This window comes from Saimiri boliviensis, chromosome 1, assembly GCF_048565385.1.
Source record: "Saimiri boliviensis isolate mSaiBol1 chromosome 1, mSaiBol1.pri, whole genome shotgun sequence".
NCBI classification, from domain to species: domain Eukaryota; kingdom Metazoa; phylum Chordata; class Mammalia; order Primates; family Cebidae; genus Saimiri; species Saimiri boliviensis.
The window spans coordinates 38,636,159-38,656,483 of record NC_133449.1 but is presented as its reverse complement, the minus strand read 5'-3'; the positions used below and the strand labels follow the sequence as shown (position 1 = coordinate 38,656,483).

The window sequence follows — 20,325 nt, the reverse complement described above, 5'->3', positions numbered from 1 at the left end:
TGCACTCCAGCCTGGGTGACAGAGCAAGACTTTCTTAAAAAACAAACAAACAAAAATCTCCATGCCTACAAATCAATAACTAAAACTTCAGTGTTTTGCTTTTTAGCAAATAGGCAAAAGACTTGAGTAGGTACTTCACACACACAAAAGATGCTCAACATTGTTATTCATCAAGGAAATGCAATTTAAAACCATGGAGCAGTTGGAAGTTTCCTTGCTGATCGGGGCTAGGGTGTAATTTGTCACAGTCACTTTGAAAAACTGTTTGGCATGTCTACTAGAGCTAAGCATACAACTGTACCCTATGACCCAACATTTTAACTCTTAGGCCTATACTAAACAAAAATGAGTGCTTACATTCACTGAAAGACATGTTTAAGAATATTCACAGTAGGTTTATTCATAAAAGATAATTAGTGGTATATTCACACAAGGAAATGCTATATGGCAATAAAAAATAACTGCAGATAAAAGCAGCAACATAATGTTGAGTGTAATAAGACTCAAAGTACGTATTATATTGACATATGGAAAGTTCAGAAACAGGTATATAAGATCTTTGGAAACAGATTATTAGAATAGTGGTTGACTGGGAAGCATGAAGGAGATTTCTGAGGTGCTAGAAATGTTCTATTTCTTTATCTGGGTGGTGGTTACAGAAATGCATTGTATACATATATTAAAAGTCATCAAATTACAGACTTTATATAAAGTTACACCTGAATTTATCAACAATGAGGAAAAAGGAATAAATAAATAACCATTTCAAACATAAAGTGACCAAGAGAGTTTACTACCTCTAGACACTCATTCATTATAAGACATATTGAATTGTGTTCTTTAACAAGAAGGAAAGTTTTACTTAGAGTAAAGTCAAGAAATACAATAACTAATGGTGAAAAAGAAACTGGTAGATGTAGCCTGGTGGCTTGCACCTCTAATCCCAGCACTTCAGGAGGCCAAGGTGGGCAGATCACTTGAGCTCAGGAGTTTAAGAGCAGCCTGGGCCACATGGCAAAATCCCATCTCTTCAAAAATAAAAATAAAAATAAAAAATTATACAGGTGTGGTGATATATGCTTGTAGTCCCAGCCACTTTGGAGCATGAGGTAGGAGGATCACATGCACCCAGGAGGCTGAGGTTTCAGCGAGCCAGAATCATGCCACTGCACTCCAGCCTGGGTGACAGACTGAGACACTGTCTCAAAAAATAAAAATAAATATTAGTAAATGTATTAATAAATTTAATGAATTGCCGAATAGTTAAAAAAATTTTTTTTAAAGTTTTTTGTCTTGGAAAAGCTAAGCTATATTTCTATGTATCAGTAACAAAATGAACAGTATGTAAAGTGGATTTGTGTTTGTGATAAAAGAATGACTTTTGAAAAATGTGTAGGTAACTATTTGTTTTGAAAAACATTGAGGAAAATCAAATAACAGAAATAGTACCTGTAGCTTACAATGTATAGCTAAGGAGAAAAGAACTATAGTAATACTTTTTTATTATTTTCACTGATAATAGGAAAGAATAAATGAAGCAAACAAAAACAATGATAATGAAGATAAAAGATGATCTTTAAAAAATCCAACCACATATTTGATTTTTAAAAAATCTACTTCATGCAGCTTACAAGAGGTTCTTAAAACAGAACCACAGAAATATTTTAAGATAAAGGGATGAAAAATCCTAACCTAAAAACAAGTCAAACTTGTATATCAATATTAATTTAAATTAACTGATAAAATTACACAAAGTAAGCACTGAGGAGGGAAAAAGAGGAACACTTCCTAATAACAAGAGGGAAACTATCATGAAGATATAACAACCATTAATGTGTATGCAGCTGCTGATAAAGCCTCAACATATAAGTAGAAATTGACAGACTTACAAGAAATGAAAAAAAATAGCTACCACAGTAGGACATTTTAACACATGTCCATCAGAAATTAACAAATCAAACAGAAAAAAAGATTAGTAAGGCTACAGAAGATTAGACTAACACATTTGATTTTACACACACAGACACACACACACACAGTCTCTCTCTCTCTGTCTCTTTCTCTCGCTCTGAATTAGCCCCCCACCCCCCCTTTCTCTCTCTCTCTTTCTCTCTCTCTCTCTCTCAATTAGCCCTCCATGTCCATGGCCTCTGCATCTGTGGATTCAGCCGACTGGATTGAAAATACTTTTAGAGAAAAAAAGGATAGTTCTATGTGTACTAACATACTATAATGTTCAGCACATTACAATGTATTACATGAGCGTACATTACAATATCCTAAAAAATACAGTGTAATAGCTCTTTACATAATGTACATTATATTAGATATAAGTAATATAGGGATCCTCTGATGGTTATATGCAAATATACCATTTTATATCAGGGACTTGAGCATCCCTGGATTTTGTTATCTGCATGGGATCCCTCACTCATACCACGGGATAACAGAGAGAGTGAGTGTGTATGTACACAGTCATCCCTCAGTATTTGTGGGGAATTGTTTCTAGGACTGCCCTCAGATACCTGAATCCACACAAACTCAAGTTCCATATTGGCCCTGCAAAACTTGCATGGGCCCTGTGGAACCCACATATTCGAAAAGCCAGCTCTCCGTATATGAGGGTTTCGCATGCCACAGATAACTGTATTTTTGATCCTCATTTGGATGAAAAAAATCTGCATCTAAGTGTATCCGTGCAGGTCTAACCCACAGGTTGTTCAAAGGTCAATTGTATATATCTTAATACTGTTGCATTGAGGATTAAGTTTCAACATAAATTTCAGAGGGGACACTGTCATTCAAATCATAGCAGGAGCAAAAGCTCTGCAGAGAGAAGCTTAAGGTTTTACACATTTTTTGAAAAATTAGGAATAATTAAAAATGAATGAGTTAAGCTTTCAACCCAAAAAACAAGAAAGAGAACAGGATACACCTAAGAGAATAATATGTAAGGAAGTAACAGAGCAGAATTAATGAATTAGAAATTGATATAAAATTTATCATGGCTGATCAATGGAAAAAGGAAACACAAATACCAGGTGCGATCTCAGCTCACTGCAACCTCCGCCTCCTAGGTTCAAGCAATTCTTATGCCTCAGCCACCCCAGTAGTTGGGATTACTGTGAAAGAATACTAAGATCCACTTCAAAATGTTTTAGAATTGTAATGAAATAACCCTTAAAAATATATAAAACAGCAGTATCAATGTCCTAAGTTAAAAAAAATTAAAAAATGAATGCATCAAAAGTATATTTCAACAAATGACTTGAGGCATACACCAGGTGTTATGAATGCTGTGGTTTGAATGTGTCCCCATATTTTATGTATTGGAAGTTTAATCTCCAGACTTATATATTGATTGGAGGTGGGGCCTGTGGAGGTAGTTAGGATTAGATAAGGTAATCAGATTAGGGCCCCCATGATGGAACACCTGTCTTTATAAAAAGAGGAAGAGACCTCTGAGCTGACATGCTGTAGTCCCCTTGCCATGTGATGTCCTGCACCACCTCAGGACTCTGCAGACTCCCTATCAGCAAGAAGGCCCTCACCAGATGCAGCTGCCTGTCTTGAACTTCCAGCCTCCAGAAGTGTGGTCAATAAATTTCTTTATGAATTACCCAGTCTCAGGTATTCAGTTATAGCAACAGAAAACAGCATAAGACAATGATTTTTGCCAATCTTCAGGAAACGTTTAATATTACTCTTTCGCAAATTGTTCGAATGAGTGGAGACATGAAGGGTAACTTAATCAGGATTGTATGAACACTTCATCAAAACTAGATAAGGACAATACAAGAAAAAAGTATGGAGACATTCTCAGACATCAACAAAACTGGCAATGAAAATTCAGTTTATAATACAATAAAACATTTGACCAAATATGATATATCTTATGATGTTTATTCTTAATGTGGTTTAACTTTAAAAAAAGTTTTAATGTAGTTTTCTACTTTAGCAGGTTAGAATCTCAAGAAAAAGGGTTTCATAAAATTAAACATTCATTCATAAATTTCTTTTTAAAAATTTTTATTTTTTTTTTAAAGACGGGGTTTCACCATGTTGGTCAGGCTGGTCATGAACTCCCGACCTCAGGTGACCCACCCGCCTTGGCCCCCAAAGTGCTTGGATTGCAGGCGTGAGCCACCATGCCTGGCCTCATTCATGAATTTCTTTAAAATGTTGGGCAAACAAAGAATAAAAGGGAACTTTCTTAACCTAATAAAGGATATTTACTAAAAGTCTGTAAGAGATATAATAATGGTTAAACTACAGCAGAACTGAGAAATTAGAAAAGAATACCACCATCGCCTTCTATTCAGCACTTTAATAGCAAGTACTACCCAATACTAAAAGACAGAAAAGGAATAGACAAGACAAAGTTGTCCTATTTTTAGTCAATGTAATTATATAGCAAACCCAAGAAAATTTATATAGTGTTAGAACTAGTTGGCAAGTTCATCATAGTTGTTGGATAAAAGGTCAGCCCATAAAAATTGGTAGCATTACCGTGCTCACTTATAGTCCATTGAATATATAATATTTTTAAAGGCTGCATTCACTATAGAAATAAGGCTATAAAGTACTTGAACTCCTCAGAGCCATCCATGAGAGTTGGAAATCAACTTCCAAACTCCTGCTAATATGAATATTTTGACCTTTTCCATGAATAATGAATGTTCTTAGTGGCATCTAGAATAGTGAATCCTTTCCAGAGGGTTTTCAATTGACTTTGTCCAGACAGCAGAGGAATCACCATCTATGGCTGTTACAGCCTTATGAAACGTATTTGTTAAATAATAAAACTTGAAGGTCTGAATTATTTCTTGATCATGGGCTGCAGATTGGATGTTGTATTAAGAGACTTGAAACAACTCTTTGCATATCTCAATCAGAGCTCTTAGGTTTCTAGGTGCAATGTCAATATTTTGAAGGATTTTTTTTTTTTTCCCCTGAGCAGTTAGTCTCAATAGTGGGCCTAAAATATTCAGTAAACCATGTTGTAAACAGTTGTATTATCATCCAGGCTTTGCTGTTCCATTTATAGGGTACACGCAGAGTAGATTTAGCATAATTCTTAAGGGCCTTAGGATTTTCAGAACGGTAAATGAACACTGGCTCAATAATAACGGTGAAGAAGTTTGAAATATTTTGAGAATTACCGAAATGTGACACAGAGACAAAATCAGCACATGCTATTGGAAAAATGGGGCCAATAGACTTGCTTCACATAGGGTTGCAATAGATCTTTGACTTATAAAAAAGAAAAAAAGTAGTATCTGCGAAGGACAATAAAATGAAGTGTAATAAAGTGAGGTGTACCTGTATACCAAGTGCTAATTACAGAATTTTTTTTGTTACAGAATTTTTTTGTAATTATGAAACACAAGAAACAGTTACTATCAATGGAGAACAGATTAGAGAAAACTGATATATTCACATGTAGAATATTATACAATTTTAAATAAAAGAAACTATATAAATCGAAATGGATAAATCTTGAAAACAATTTTGAGTATAAAAAGCAACTTACAGAAGAATGTATACATTATGATATTTATATGAAGTTTGAAAGCATGCAAGACTATATTGCTTTGTTTTTTGATACATATATAATTATGATATAAAAATGTAAATGAGAAGGATAAGATTCAAATTCAAGATAATGACTACCCCTGGTGATCAGCAGGAGATGAGCTTATGAAAGGGAGCTCAGAGGAATTAATTATATCTGTAATGTAATAATTTCTTTTCTAAAGAGCTGAGGCAGGTACTATAAAATGTTGAGCTTTTTTGAGTTTGATGGTGTGTATAGTTAGGTTAAGCTGTTCTCTGTACTTTTCTGTCAAGTATGTGTATTGACAATTAAATTTTATATTTTCCTATGAATCTTGTTGCATTTTAAACAGTGACCCTATCATAAAATCATCTATTAACTTATACCAACTGTTAGAATTGCTTACCATTCTAAAAATTTGTTTTCAAGGATAAACCTATGTGAAGAGAATTTGGATTCGTGGTTAATTGTTGATTTTTTTTTCTCTTGAGATTAGCTATTTCAAAATGATAGTACTAGCTACTACCATTTATGCAGTGCTTACTCTGTACCAGACACTATAATAAACACTTTACTTATATCTCATTTAGTTCTGTAAACAACTCTGTGAGCTAATTATTCACATTTCCAATGGGGAAACAGGCTTATAGAAAATAAGTAGTTTGTTGAAGGTTACACAGCTAATAAATAGTAGGGTCAGAATTGGAACTATGACTCTAAAATCCATGTTTTAAAGCCACATTATAAAGCCTTTTCTTTACCTATAGTTATAAAAACTGTATAATAAATTAGAGCTTATTGAAAGGGGAGGAGGGCAAACATGTCTGTGGTATATGATCATTTCTAAGTTGGAAGAGGCCTAAACTATAAGCATCTCTTCACATTTTTAGTCTTCCCTTCCATCCGCTGTATTCATACCTGACTCCATCCTCTTGTTATTTTTGAAACCTTACTGTCAATTTCTGTAAAACATAATAGGTTGCAATTTCTGCTGTCATGATGGCAATTTTTAGTCGAGAAGACAGTTAAAGGAGTTAAAATTGGGAGGTCAACCAGGAGCCAGCTCAAGGAATCCAGTATGACTTGGAAGTTTACATGCCATATTGCATTTTGCAACAACCAGAACTCATGTCTTCTGATTTCTGATCTGGTGGTGTTACTATTCAATCATTCTTTAAAAAGCAATCTGAGGTCAGGCATGGTGGCTCACATCTGTAATCCCAGCACTTGTGAGAGGCCAAGGCAGGAGGATCACTTGAGTCCAGCAGATCAAGACCAGCCTGGTCAACATGGTGGAAACCCTGTCCCTAAAATATACACACAAAATTTAACCAGGCACAGTGGTGTGTGCCTGTGGTCCCAGCAACTCAGAAGACTGAGGTGGGAGGACTGCTTGAGCTCAGGAGGTAGAGGTTGTAGTGAGCCATGATTGTACCACTGCACTGTAGCCTGGGTGTCAGACTAAGACCAAGACGCTGTCTCAAAGAAAAAAAATAAAAAGCAATCTGAAAAAACAACATTAAGGTTGATTAATTCATAACCATCTTTTGTTATTTTATTCCCTTCTACCTCCTCCTACTATGCTACCACTAGATGTCCTCTTCCTCTTGCTAGAATTACCCTTTATGGAAATGAGCTCATGCTAGAATCCAGAGTACCATTTTCATAATAGTTTTATATCAGGAAGAGAGCAGAAGATAGAAGAGTAGCGACTCTATTTCTCCTGCTAAAATCAAGATACCTACTCTCTTTTTTCCCAGAAATCTTCAAAACCAGTAGATTCTAGTTTTAACTGAGCCATTAGAATTTAGTTTATTAATGATAAGTAATATTAATGATGGCAAAGTTTTTGGCAGTTTGGATTTTGTTTAATTGTTCTGTGAAATTATAGCAATGTATTTTAGATGACAAGAACTGTTACCTCTGGTTTACAGAATATGGAAGTACATGTCCACCACTGAGAAAGAACTATATAAAAAGAGTCTGGCTTCAGTATTCTAATGTTTATACTTTACCTAGTTGTACATATCTATATTCTTTGTTGTTCAAGTTAAACTTTGTTTTCTAGAACCAAAAGTCTGCCCACTCTTATGGCTGTGTTTGTTGATAATATTCTGTTGGAAACCTTTCATGAGAGCTGTTATTTAAGGATTCTGTTACTCATCAGAAAGAATTGATTTACTCTCTTGAGAATATTGGGATCTCTTCTATTAAAATTATAATTAATAGTTATATAATTTTTGTTTAGAGACTTTCAAAGAAATACATAATTGTGCTTGCATAGTTGTGCCCCATAATTAAATCTTTTGGTGTTTGTAGTGGTAGATTATTTATGTTTTACCTTCTTTATTTTCTAAGGAACTGGCATTTGATCCATATGAATCGTATGCTCGAGATATTTTGCGGCCTGGTTTTCATGATCGTTTCCTTAGTCAGTTATCGAAGCCGGGGGCAGCACTTTATTTGCAGGTATAGTAATTTTTAAATCAAGATGTACAGTGTCTGAAAAGCAAACTTAAAAAAAATTAAATCACTTTGTTTTCTAGTCAATAGGCGAAGGTTTCAAAGAAGCTGTTCAATATGTTTTACCCAGGCTGCTTCTGGCCCCTGTTTACCACTGTCTCCATTATTTTGAACTTTTGAAGGTAAGAAAACTTACTGTGATTTATAACATATTCAAGTGTGATGAATTTTTTTTGCTACTTCATTTGTAAATTACGTGAGTACCCATGTACATTAGTGTGTATCCATTTTCTTTTTCCAGTTAAGAAGCAAATGCAAATCAGTCTGCAAAAGAGTGGCATATTTTTTTCAGTTTTAGTAGTGAATTTTATTTTTTGTTTTTTAAATTTTTTTTTGTTTTTTATTTTTATTTTTGTTTTTTGTGAATTTTAAAGCAATTGTCAGATATTTTTATCTTGTACCTTTAGTTTTTGTTTACATGGCTGATTCTTTGAAAACAACCTTGGATTTATGCACTGCAGTTTCCATTTGGGGACCTCAGCAGACTCAGGGACTCAGTGTGAGAATAAGGGACCCAGTGTGAGGATAAGGCCAAAGTAATGAGGAAGGTTAGTTTACTTGATTTTCATAGCTCAAGTTGCAACTATATTAAACTATTTATCATTACTTTAGAAACTATAAATTTCTTTTTTTTTTTTTTTTTTTTTGAGACGGAGTTTCGCTCTTGTTACCCAGGCTGGAGTGCAATGGCGCGATCTTGGCTCACCACAACCTCTGCCTCCTGGGTTCAGGTAATTCTCCTGCCTCAGCCTCCTGAGTAGCTGGGATTACAGGCACGTGCCACCATGCCCAGCTAATTTTTTGTATTTTTAGTAGAGACGGGGTTTCACCATGTTGACCAGGATGGTCTCGATCTCTCGACCTCATGATCCACCCGCCTCGGCCTCCCAAAGTGCTGGGATTACAAGCTTGAGCCACCGCGCCCGGCCAAATTTCTATAATCTTAGTAAAAATTGACTATTTGATCACAGTTCAAAGTATTAAGCACTGACCAAAAGGAAAGGGTTTTATTTTCCTGTTATACACTGAAATTAAAGAAAAGAGAAACCTTAGTCTGTATAAATTATAATTCAATAGTGTAGCTCAAAGTGATATTCTCTCTACCTTTGAGGGACTAGCCTTGTAAAGACAAAACAAGAGATGCATTAATAGCATTATTATTTCTTTAGCTTTCAAATGAATATTTCATCAAAGAGAACTTCTATTTAATGTCATGATTCTGTTACGGAAAATATAGTACTGGAAATCATATTTATAGTTTGCAGATGATAAAATGGGCTGTCTGTAATACATAAACAAATGAATAGAAAGTCTGAATTTATTAACAGTAAACTGGAGGAACTCTCATCCTACATTTTCTCAGATCTCTCTGCACTGCATAGTAGTCATTTGGAACTCAGTTTGATTTCTCAAGTAGGAATGTTTACATTGAGAAAGGACTGAGGGAGTTAAAAGGTAATTTTAATCACTAGGCAGAATGACAGAACTCTTAGCAATCTATTTCAGACTTCAAACAGCATACCACTTAAGGTCTTTGGAAATACAGGATGAGTATCTTAAGAAGAAAATCAAGAGAGGAAGCATTTAGTATGTAAAGTCTTTACAAAGAATTCATTATTACTAACTTTAGATAGAATGGGACATTCACTTAGCTGTTTTGTTATATAGAATTTTTCTTTCTAATGGTTTCTCTACTAATGGGATTTTTTTTTCTTACCTGATCCTGTAATGATTTTCAGAATGATTCAGAGGCCATAAAAATTCTTAAGGCCATTATCAATAAAAACAAGAAGGCCAGGTGTGGGCTCTCGCCTGTAGTCCCAGCACTTTGGGAGGCTGGGGTGGGAGGATCGCTTGAGCCCAGGAGTATCAGACCAGCCTGGGCAGCATGGCAAGACCCTATCTCTATAAAAATAAAAATAAAAACATTAGCCGGGAATGGTGGTGTGCACTTATAGTCTCAGCTACTCAAAAGCCTGGGCAGGAGGAATACTTGAGCACAGGAGGTCGAGGCTGCAGTAAGCCATGATCATGCCTCTGTACTTCAGCCTGAGAAACAGAGCAAGCCCCTGTCTCAAAAAAACAAGTGAACCCTCCAAATGAACCCAAGAAGCTTTGATGAAAGTTCAGAAGGTTATAAAACAATCATCTTAATAATATAAAAGAAATTTTTAATCCTTCAAGAGTAAGCAATTAAAATTTCTAAAATTATAACTTGCATTAATAGAATTTTAATAAGTGCATCATTTAGCAATTTAAGATTTCTACTGATTTAAGCATGTATATCCCTGTTTCATATTACTGCCTAAGTTGTATTGCAATGTTAGCAGTATATTGGGCAGGAAATTTTGTCTAATTAATTCATAAGACTCTCATCACTTTTTTTTTTCCTACATTCGCTCAGTATTAATGTACTTATTGGTACTTATTTTTTATTTGTATTTGTTGGTGTGCTGCTTAATTAAATATTTTCATTGAGTAGTATTTTCAAAGTATATTCTATTGGATGCTAGTCTTATGAGATGGTTTCTAAATAAAGTTGGCAGGTATTTCGGGAGTTTGAGGCTGCAGTGAGCTAGGATCACATTACTGCTCTCACTTAAGCTCGGGCAACAAGTGAAACCTGGTCTCTTAAAAAAAAAAAGTTGGAGGTTATTCAGTGATCAAATATGTTTGGGAACATCGCATTCTTAAATTATACCTCTAGAAATTTTCAGTGTGCATGAGAGTATTAAACCTTTGTAAAACTGCACAATAAAGCAATCTAATTGTTTTTCAGGATTTCCCAAATCAATTAGCCCACGGTACCGTTTTATAATATAATGCATTTGTGGATGTTACCTAGGGAAACTATCATAGGGAGTTCCTCCCCTAGATGAGCTAGAAAAAACCTTTCAGTTCTCTAGGATCTAAGCTTTTTTTTTAACTGCATGATGCTTACTGGTTCCAAAATTTTTTTTCTTAGTATTGCAGTTACCCTGGGTGCCAGTCTAAAGTTGGTAATTCTGGACTTGGCAATGACTGCATAAAATTGAGGCAACTAGAGGCAGCAAAACCCTAAGACATCAGTGACAATTGGAAACTAGCTAGGATTTACCTATGGCTTGGAGTGGCTCCTGAAAGCTCATTAGACTGGGTTGAAGTCTGATGTTTCTTCTTCAGTTCTAGCCAGTAGCCTACTAGCTGTGTGGCCTACAACAAGTCACTTTTTTGGAACCCTAGTATCCTTTATTTATGAAATACTTTTCTCACTGGGTTGTTCTGTCCACTAAGATAATGTATGTAAAAATATTTCATATATAGTGAAGAATACAAATATCGAGTATTGCCATCACTAGAGATTTTTCTTTTTGTCCTGCAGCTATCTTAAACTTAACATTTTACTCCCTTCTTCCTTCACTATTTTTCTCCTTCCCCTGCCTGCCCAAATCTGTACTTTTTCCTGTATTCCATATCTTTGTTGAATAACTCGGGTCCCCTCACCAGAAGCCAGAGTACCGTCGTTGATTCTTCTTTCTCCCTTACTGCCACATCCTCAATATGTGATTCCAGAAATGACTCTGAAATATAGGCTGTTCTGTTTATTCTCACTGACATTGCCTTAGTTCAGGCCCTCAGCATCTTTTGCCTGTGGTACCTTCCTTGAATGGTCTTTGTATATCATAAAACTCCCAGTTTGAAAAATGCTGTTGGCTCCCTATCAACTGTGACACAAGGCTAAATTCTTTAGTTCACCATAGCAATCTCTCCAGCTTCATCTCTCAATAGCTGATTCTACCAACCTTTTGCTTTAACCATAAAGAATTTCCTGGCTGGGTGTGGTGGCTCACGCCTGTAATCCCAACACTTTGGGAGGCAGAGGTGGGTGGATCCCCTGAAGTCAGGAGTTTGAGACCAGCCTAGCAAACATGGTAAAACCTCGTCTCTATTGAAAAATGCAAAATTACCTGGACATGGTGGCACATGTCTGTAATCCCCGCTACTCTGGAGGCTGAGGCAGGAGAATCACTTGAACCTGGGAGGCAGAGGTTGCAGTGAGCCAAGATCAGGCCATTGCACTCCAGCCTGGGCAAAAAGAGCAAAACTCCATCTTAAAAAAAAAAAAAAAAATTCCTAGCAATCCTGGATATGCCAAATCTGTCCAGGGTTCCATGTGTATCCTGGTTCATATTATTGCCTTATTTGCTTGTCCTTATTTCCCATTTATCTGGAATTCCTCTTCTACCCTCTCCTTTCATCTAGGAAATTCAAAGAGTTTGTTCAAGTGTTGGTTCCTCTGTCAGGTTACCCTTGGTTTCTTAGGCTGATCCTTTCACTGAGCTCCTTACTGTCTTACTTTCTTTTTTTTTGAGATGGATTATCCCTTTTGTCACCCAGGCTGGAGTGCAGTGGCATGATCTCAGCTTACTGCAACCTCCACCTCCCAGCTTCAAGCAGTTCTCCAGCCTCAACCTCTCAAGTAGCTGGGATTAATTACAGGTGTGTACCACCACGCCCGACTTATTTTGTATATTTAGTAGAGACGGGGTTTCACCATGTTGGCCAGGCTGGTGCCGTACTCTTGACCTCAAGTGATCCGCCCCCCTAGGCCTTCCAAAGTGTTGGGATTTCAGGTGTGAGTCACCATGCCTGGAGTCAGTTCCTTCCTTTCTTTACATACATCTCTTTAGAGAACTTGTCCTATTTTTATTCTCTGCTTTGTCATTTAACTCTGCTTCATGAAGAATGGAGCGCTGTTACCTTTGAATTTTCTTTTTTTTTTTTAAAGTCTGTGGGTAAGCTGTATTTGATTTAGAAACATGTCCATGCTATATTAAAGAAACTTGAAATTTACAAAATAACAACTATCATAATAATCACACATTTGTAAACAAATTCCATGTAAAGTTATATATATAAGTTTAGAAAAGTTACTAATAACTATACTACAAATGGCTAACTCATGAAATCTAGGAAGTACGATTGGAAGATAGATAAATGACCACAGCTTGCTTTTTATCACTGAGAGACTCACTCATTCTTGCTGGCCCTGTTTCAACGAACTTGGTGCCAAGCTTTTAAAAGTTGTGCCCCTTGAGACGCAAAGATGCAAGAAGATCCCAGAAAGAAGCAGTAACAATAGGATTTACGTGATGCTGTCTTTGAATTTTCATACCTATCACAGTATCTGGCATTCAGGCATTCAATAAATGCTTGTTAAAAAATGAATAGCAATATATATATATATTTTCCTTTAAATTCCTATGTCATATTTTAAAGGAAATTTAACTGTAAATTTTATATAATTACATTTATTTTGGAAACTTAGGTAGAATGCCTTAAACTTTACAAAAGTCAAAAAATAAGTTTAGCTATTAATAGTATAAGACTTTTGAACCCAAAGAAATAATAAAATGGTAGTTACCAGAGGCTGGAGGGTAGGGGAGTAGGGAGATACTGGTCAAATGATACCAAATTTCAGTTAGAAAGGCGTACATTCCAGAGATCTATTGTACATCATGGTAACTACAGTTAGTAACAGTATATTGCATATTTGAAAACTGCTAAGAAAGTAGATATTAAGTGTTCTCATTACAAAAAAAAGTGAGTTAATACGTATTAAGTAGTTTGATGTAGCCATTCCACATTATATATATGTATCAAAATATTGTTATACACCATAAATATGATTTTTACTTGATTAAAAAAAAGTACAAGTCTTTAATGCTACTAGAACTTAAAAAATACTCTTTCCTTCAGTAGTTAAAGGTAGCAGTCAAGTCTCTAGACTCCTTAACTTTAAAAGTTAATTTTTTTTCTGAAGTAAAAAAACTTACTTTGTGCCCTTTTGGAAACCATTTTGCTTCAATAATGTGATTTTCTATGTGAAGTTTAATTTATTTTATTAAACAAATTTAGGTTTCTTTCTTGGGGCTAAGTAAATACATTGACCAATATTTTATTTTATTATTTTTATTTTATTTTATTTGAGACAGAGTCTTGCTGTCACCCAGGCTGGAGTGCAGTGGCCCGGTCTTGGCTCATTGCAATCTCTGTCTCCTGGGCTCAAGTGATTCTCCTGTTTCCCATGTAGCTGGAATTACAGGCACCTACCACCACGCCTGGCTAATTTTTGTATGCTTAGTAGAGATAGGATTTTGCCATGTTGGCCAGGCTGGTCTCGAACTCCTGACCTCAGGTGATCCACATGCCTTGGCCTCCTGAAGTGCTGGGATTATAGGCATGAACCACCACACCTGGCCTGACCGCTATTTTAAAGGTTTGCAAAGCAGTACATGTTTGGTTCCACAAAAGTATTAACTTTTTCCTTGTTCCTTAGACATGGGATTTTATCTTCACAAGATACACCCAAACAGACCTTAGAAAAAAATCACTGAGGATGACTTTGAACTAATTAATTCTCTAAAGAATTACCTATTCTTTTTCTCATATGCTGGGTGCTTGTAACCTAAGGGAAAGTAAGTTTCCCTCTGTTTTAAAAATCAGGTTGAAATCTATGTTGTTATGTATACATGAGTGTATTTGGTTTCCTAAGGCTGCTACAGCAAAATACCACAAACTCAGAGTCTTAAAAACAACAAATTTATTCTTTCACAGTTCTGGAGGCGAGGAGTCTGAAATCAGTGTGTGGGCAAGCCAGACTTCCTCTAAAGGCTCTAAGGAAGAGTCCCTGCTGCTTCTGCCTAGCTTCTGGTGGACCCCAGCAATTCTTGGTGGTCCTTGGCTTGTAGATGCCATCACTCCTGTCTTTGCCTCCATCTGCCCATCAGGTTCTTCACAGCTTCACATTCTTCTCTTATGTATCTGCATCCACATCTCCCTTTCCTTTAGCCACTGGATTTAGGGCTCACCCTAATCCAAGATGATCTCATCGCAACTTGATTACATCTGCAAAGATCCTATTTCCAAAGAAGATCACATTCATAGGTAACAGGGGTTAGGACTGGAACATATCTTTCATGGGGGACACAATTCAACCCTTAACAGTTAAGTTTTTGGTACACTATAAAAGTTATATTTATTTTTATTGTTTTCATTCTCCAGCATATACACTGGCTACATTGGCTTTATATGCTGGCTACCCCTCAACCCTCCAACCCCATTTTTTGGAGATAGGTCTCACTCTGTCACCTAGGATGGAGTGCAGTGGCATGATCATAGCTTGCTGTAGCCTGGAACTCCTGGGCTCAAACAATCTTCTCACCTCAGCCTCCCAAGTAACTGGGACTACAGGCATGTACCATCATGCCCAACTAATTTTTTAAAATTATTTTTCGTAGAGACACGGTCTCATTTTGTTGCCCAGGCTGATCTCAAACTCCTGGGCTCAAGGGATCCTCCCATCTTGGCCTCCCAAAGTGCTGGGGTTAAAGGCGTGAACCACCACACCCAAACTTTTTTTTCCTCTCTTTTTTTTCTGTTTTCTTGTTTTGCATTAGGCCAATTAATCATTTCATCCTGATTTTAGATTTCTAATTTTTATTTATTTATTTATTGAGATGGAGTTTTGCTCTGTCACCCAGGCTGGATTGCAGGGGTGCTGTAGCTCACTGTAACCTCAACCACCTGGGCTCAAGTGATTCCTCCACCTTACCCTCACAAGTAGCTGGGAACCACAGGCACATGCCACCACACCTGGCTAATTTTTAAAAATTTTATTTGTAAAGATGAGGTTCCACTGTGTTGCCCAGTCTGGTCTCAAACTTCTGGACTCATGGGCTCCTCCCACCTAGGCCTTCCAGAGTATAGAAGTACAGGGATTATAGGCATGAGCCACTGAGTCTGGCAGAGAACAATGGAGGTTCTCTCTAGTGTACATTTCCTTGAACCAGCTTTCTAAATTCAGAAATTCTTATCTAGAAACCATGGGCTAAGCCAGGCGTCCCCAAACTTTTTACACAGGGGGCCAGTTCACTGTCCCTCAGACCGTTGGAGGGCTACCACATACTGTGCTCCTCTCACTGACCACCAGTGAAAGAGGTGCCCCTTCCTGAAGTGCGGCGGGGAGCCAGATAAATGGCCTCAGGGGGCCGCAGTTTGGGGACGCCTGGGCTAAGCTGTATGGTATTGGAGCTGACCGCAGATGTTGAGTATCTGAAGTTAAACACAGAATAGTATACTACAGGAACCATTGTAAACAAACAGCTAACTATTGTGTTACTCCAATTTTTTGATTTTGGTGTTTTGGTTTTTTTTTTTTTTGAGATAGGGTCTCATTCTGTCACCCTGGCTGGAGTGCAGTGGTACAGTCACTGTTCACTGCACCCTCAACCTCCCAGGCTCAATTAATCCACCTACCTCAGCCTCCTGAGTAGCTGGGACTATGGGTGTGCATCACCATGCCTGGCTAATTTTATTTTCTGGTAGAGACGGAATCTGGCTATGTTGCACAGGCTTGTCTTGGACTTTTGGACTCAAGCGATCTGCCCACCTCAGCCTCCCAAAGTGCTGGAATTATAGTCATGAGCCATTACACCTGGCCAATTTTCAATTTTAAACAAACTAGACTGCTGTGAGGTGCATTTGTAGTTAGTGATGTTTTCTCTGATTAGAACAAAGATGGTTTTAAAAGGTATATTATTTTCGTAAATGACATATCCTAACTTTTTTTTTAGGGTTGATTGCCTGTTTCATGTTCAGAATTGAAATCTCGTTTTGGTTAAGACTTTCATCTTCTCCAGTCACACCTTTTAGATGTGCTGGTACCATCAAATACTAATTAATTTATTTGAATGTCATGACCTTTCTTTTCCTCAGCCTTTAGTGGAATGTTTAAAATGATGTCATGGCGAACAGGAGCAAAAGGCTTAAATTACTCAGCAGTTAGTTAATTCCTTCTGGAATAATTTGGATAATATTTCATACATTTGCTAAGAGGACTAGTAAATCAAGTGTTACTCTTTAAATTTTCCATGTTGTGATCCACTGTGGTGTCTCATCAGACAGTACACAAATATTCCAAAATCAAAACGTGAACCTCATCTTTGCTTTTCTTCTCTTATGTTGTGATGAGCTCTTTCTGTGTAATAATATTTACAAAATGCAGATCTTTATATCCCAAATTTTATACAAATTATAATATGTATTTCTTGGCTGTATACTTTGTCATTCTTGTGCATTGCAATTTACCTGTTTTATGGAATAGGTTTTATTTAGGGAATATTGAGGATTTTCAAAGTCATTTCAGTTATTTGGGTACTTAATATAGTGAAAAAGTGTCTGGACTGAGACTCAAGAATTGTGGGTTCTGGACCTACCTGTTAGTGCCTTCAAGTATATGGTAGTTCCTTCATTGTATACAACGCCATATTGGAGAAAATTAATTCCAAGAAATAAAAATAATTCAACCGTTCCCTTTTTTAACCAAAGGGAAGCCATTATATGATTGTGAATGAATTGAGCATATAAAATGCATTGGGTACAACTATTTATTTATTTATTTATTTAGACAAAGTCTCTCTTCTCGCCACCCTGGAATGCAGTGGCATAATCTCGGCTCACTGCAACCTCTACTTCCTGGGTTTAAGTGATTTTCCTGCCTCTGCCTCTCAAGTAGCTAGGACTATGGGCACGTACCACCACACCCAGCTAATTTTTGCATTTTAGTAGACGGGGTTTCACCATGTTGGCCAGGATGGTCTCGATCTCTTGACCTTGTGATCTGCCCACCTCTGCCTCCCACAGTGCTGGGATTGTGGGCGTGAGACACCACACCCGGCCAACAATTTATTTTTCATGTATCAAACAATCTTGAGTTTTATTCTCCTGAACACCACTGTATTCTTTGTATTGATTGTAGCTTTTTGACAGCTCCTTACATTTAATTCCATTTATCTCCCAAGGTTTCCTTGCACATACAACACACCATATTGACTACTGCCTCTTAGTTCTAAGGGACCAAAAAAATTAGTCACTGATAAATGTGGTTTCTTTCTTGTGAAAAGTTAAATTTTATCATCTCAGTAGAGCATACGAGTTTTTATTTTGCTATAAAATACGATTCCCGGCTGGACGTGGTGGCTCATGCCTGTAATCCCAGCACTTTGGTAGGCCAAGGCGAGCAGATCATCTGAGGTCAGGAGATCAAGATCAGCCTGGCCAACTTGGGAGACAGAGCAAGACTCCAACTCAAATATGTGTGTGTGTGTGTGTGTGTGTGTGTGCGCGTGTGTGTCTGTCTGTGTGTGTGTGTGATTCCCTAGATGAGTCTTAAGTACAATCTCATATGGCAATATAATCTCAGGACTTATTAATTTTTTTAAATTATTGAAATAAACTGCATTTGTACAATGTAATTGTTACTATTGGACATTATTATTAAATAGGCAGTCATGAAAATGTTTATTGAATATCACTGGTACAAGGAGGCTGCTTTGTTGAGTCTCATTTACATACCAGTTGCCACTGCTTTGTATCTGTAGCCACAGTAAGCCATCCCTTTGATGGTAGTTAGCGTGAATTATTTTGTACCAGTTTAAATGAGCTATATTAAGTTAAAAACAAAAAATGCTTAAAATAAAGGTCATTTGTTACACTGTAATTCATTTTAGATGCTTGCCTAATGCTATAAATGTAAAAATGACATTTTAAAAGTATTTCATAAGGAAAGTTTTATGGGTTTGAAATATACTTTGGGTTTGTGGCTTTTAAAATATTAACATTTTTGACATCAGAATATTCTGTATGTAAAATGCTACAGTTAAATAGTAGCTAAATGATTCCAAAACTTGAAACATTTTTAGAAGAGAAAATCAAAGGATGTCCAAATGGATTTTTTCTTTTATGAATATTTTTATGTGTATGAGAATTGTATATTTTGTATACCATTAGGTATGTTTTCCTGAATTAAAAATATAAAACATTCACGACAGAATATCAAATGCTTATTATTTTCATTAGTTTGCTACCTGTTCTTTAATACTGAAAAATTGCCTTGTATCTTACTGACTTGAAATTTCTCTGTGCTTTACTTTTGAGTTATTAAATTCTAAATCAACTCAATGAACTAATTCATTGTTCAGTGGTGCCTTCATTAAGTTTACCTTTTCTTAATGTATACAGCAAGCTTGTCTAACCCATGATCCAACACAAATTCATAAACTCTCTTAAAACTTTATGAGATATTTTTACAATTTTTTAGAAGCTTATCAGCTGTTGTTAGTGTTAGTATGCTTTATGTGTGGCCCAAGATAATTCTTCCAGTTTGGCCCAGGGAAGCCAAAATATTGGACACCCCTGGTATATAGCTTTCAGTGTTACATTATCTGCTGCTTGAAAGGCTAAACTTGATGTTAATGGTAACATTTTATTTGTCTCTCAGAATTCAACCATGTGAGAGAGAAATAGTTTTAAATGATAGGGATGGAAAGTACTTTGAGAGATTACCTGGATTCCAGCCTTCAGCCTACCAGTAATGTCTGTTAGGTAAAAACCTACTATCTTACTTTATGAACACCTGGCCATTGGCTTTCTTTAATCTAGCTGGCCATTGAAGAACAATACTATGAATAAAAGATATGAGTTTCTTTTAATGCATATATTTTTAAAATCTCTTATCCTTTGGAAAATATCTTTCATTACCCTTTTTATGTTGAGTATTGTTATGAATAAATTTTTCTTTTACTTAGCACAGCTAAGACTGAAAATTTTCCTAAAAATGTAGATTATGCCTCTAATAGAAATAATGGTGAGTTTTTAATAATGAATGTAAGAAATCTGAATAAAAGCTAAGTAATATAATATGGTATTTATTACTTTTATAATGTTTGAACATTAAAGAATTTTAAGTAAATTTTAATAAAAATGGTTTAGAATGTAAGTAAGAAATCTGTTTACTTTTCACAGGTCATCAGTGCATGTGTGTGCACATGCATGTAACTGATTTTTATCAATTGAAGCAGAAAGGAATGTGTTGTTGACCTTTAAGGAATACCTATCAAGAACATAAAATCCTTAAAGTACTAATATACTAATGAATAATGAAACTAATTGAAAAGTAAACTTCTAGCCAGGCATGGTGGCCCATGCCTGTAATCCCAGCACTTTGGGAGGCCAAGGCAGGCAGATCACTTGAGGTCAGGAATTCAAGACTAGCCTGGCTAACATGGTGAAACCCCATCTCTACTAAAAATAAAAAAATAAAATAAATTAGCTGGGTGTAGTGGCAAACATCTGTAATTGTAGCTACTCAGGAGGCTAAGGCAAGAGAATTGCTTGAAGCTGGGAGGCGGAAGTTGCAGTGAGCT

At 36.3% G+C, this 20,325-nt stretch overlaps 1 protein-coding gene across 4 annotated transcripts in view; it reads left to right on the top strand.

Annotated features, from left to right (window-relative positions):
- The window catches only part of SOS1 (SOS Ras/Rac guanine nucleotide exchange factor 1), a 134,094-nt gene that overhangs the window by 69,069 nt on the left and 44,700 nt on the right, over nt 1–20,325 (top strand). For all 4 annotated transcript variants that reach the window (XM_074396201.1, XM_039475304.2, XM_039475303.2 and 1 more), the window contains exons 7-8: nt 7,916–8,026; nt 8,104–8,202. In XM_074396201.1, the coding sequence (XP_074252302.1) occupies nt 7,916–8,026; nt 8,104–8,202 (210 nt within the window). The remainder of the gene's footprint in view (nt 1–7,915; nt 8,027–8,103; nt 8,203–20,325) is intronic.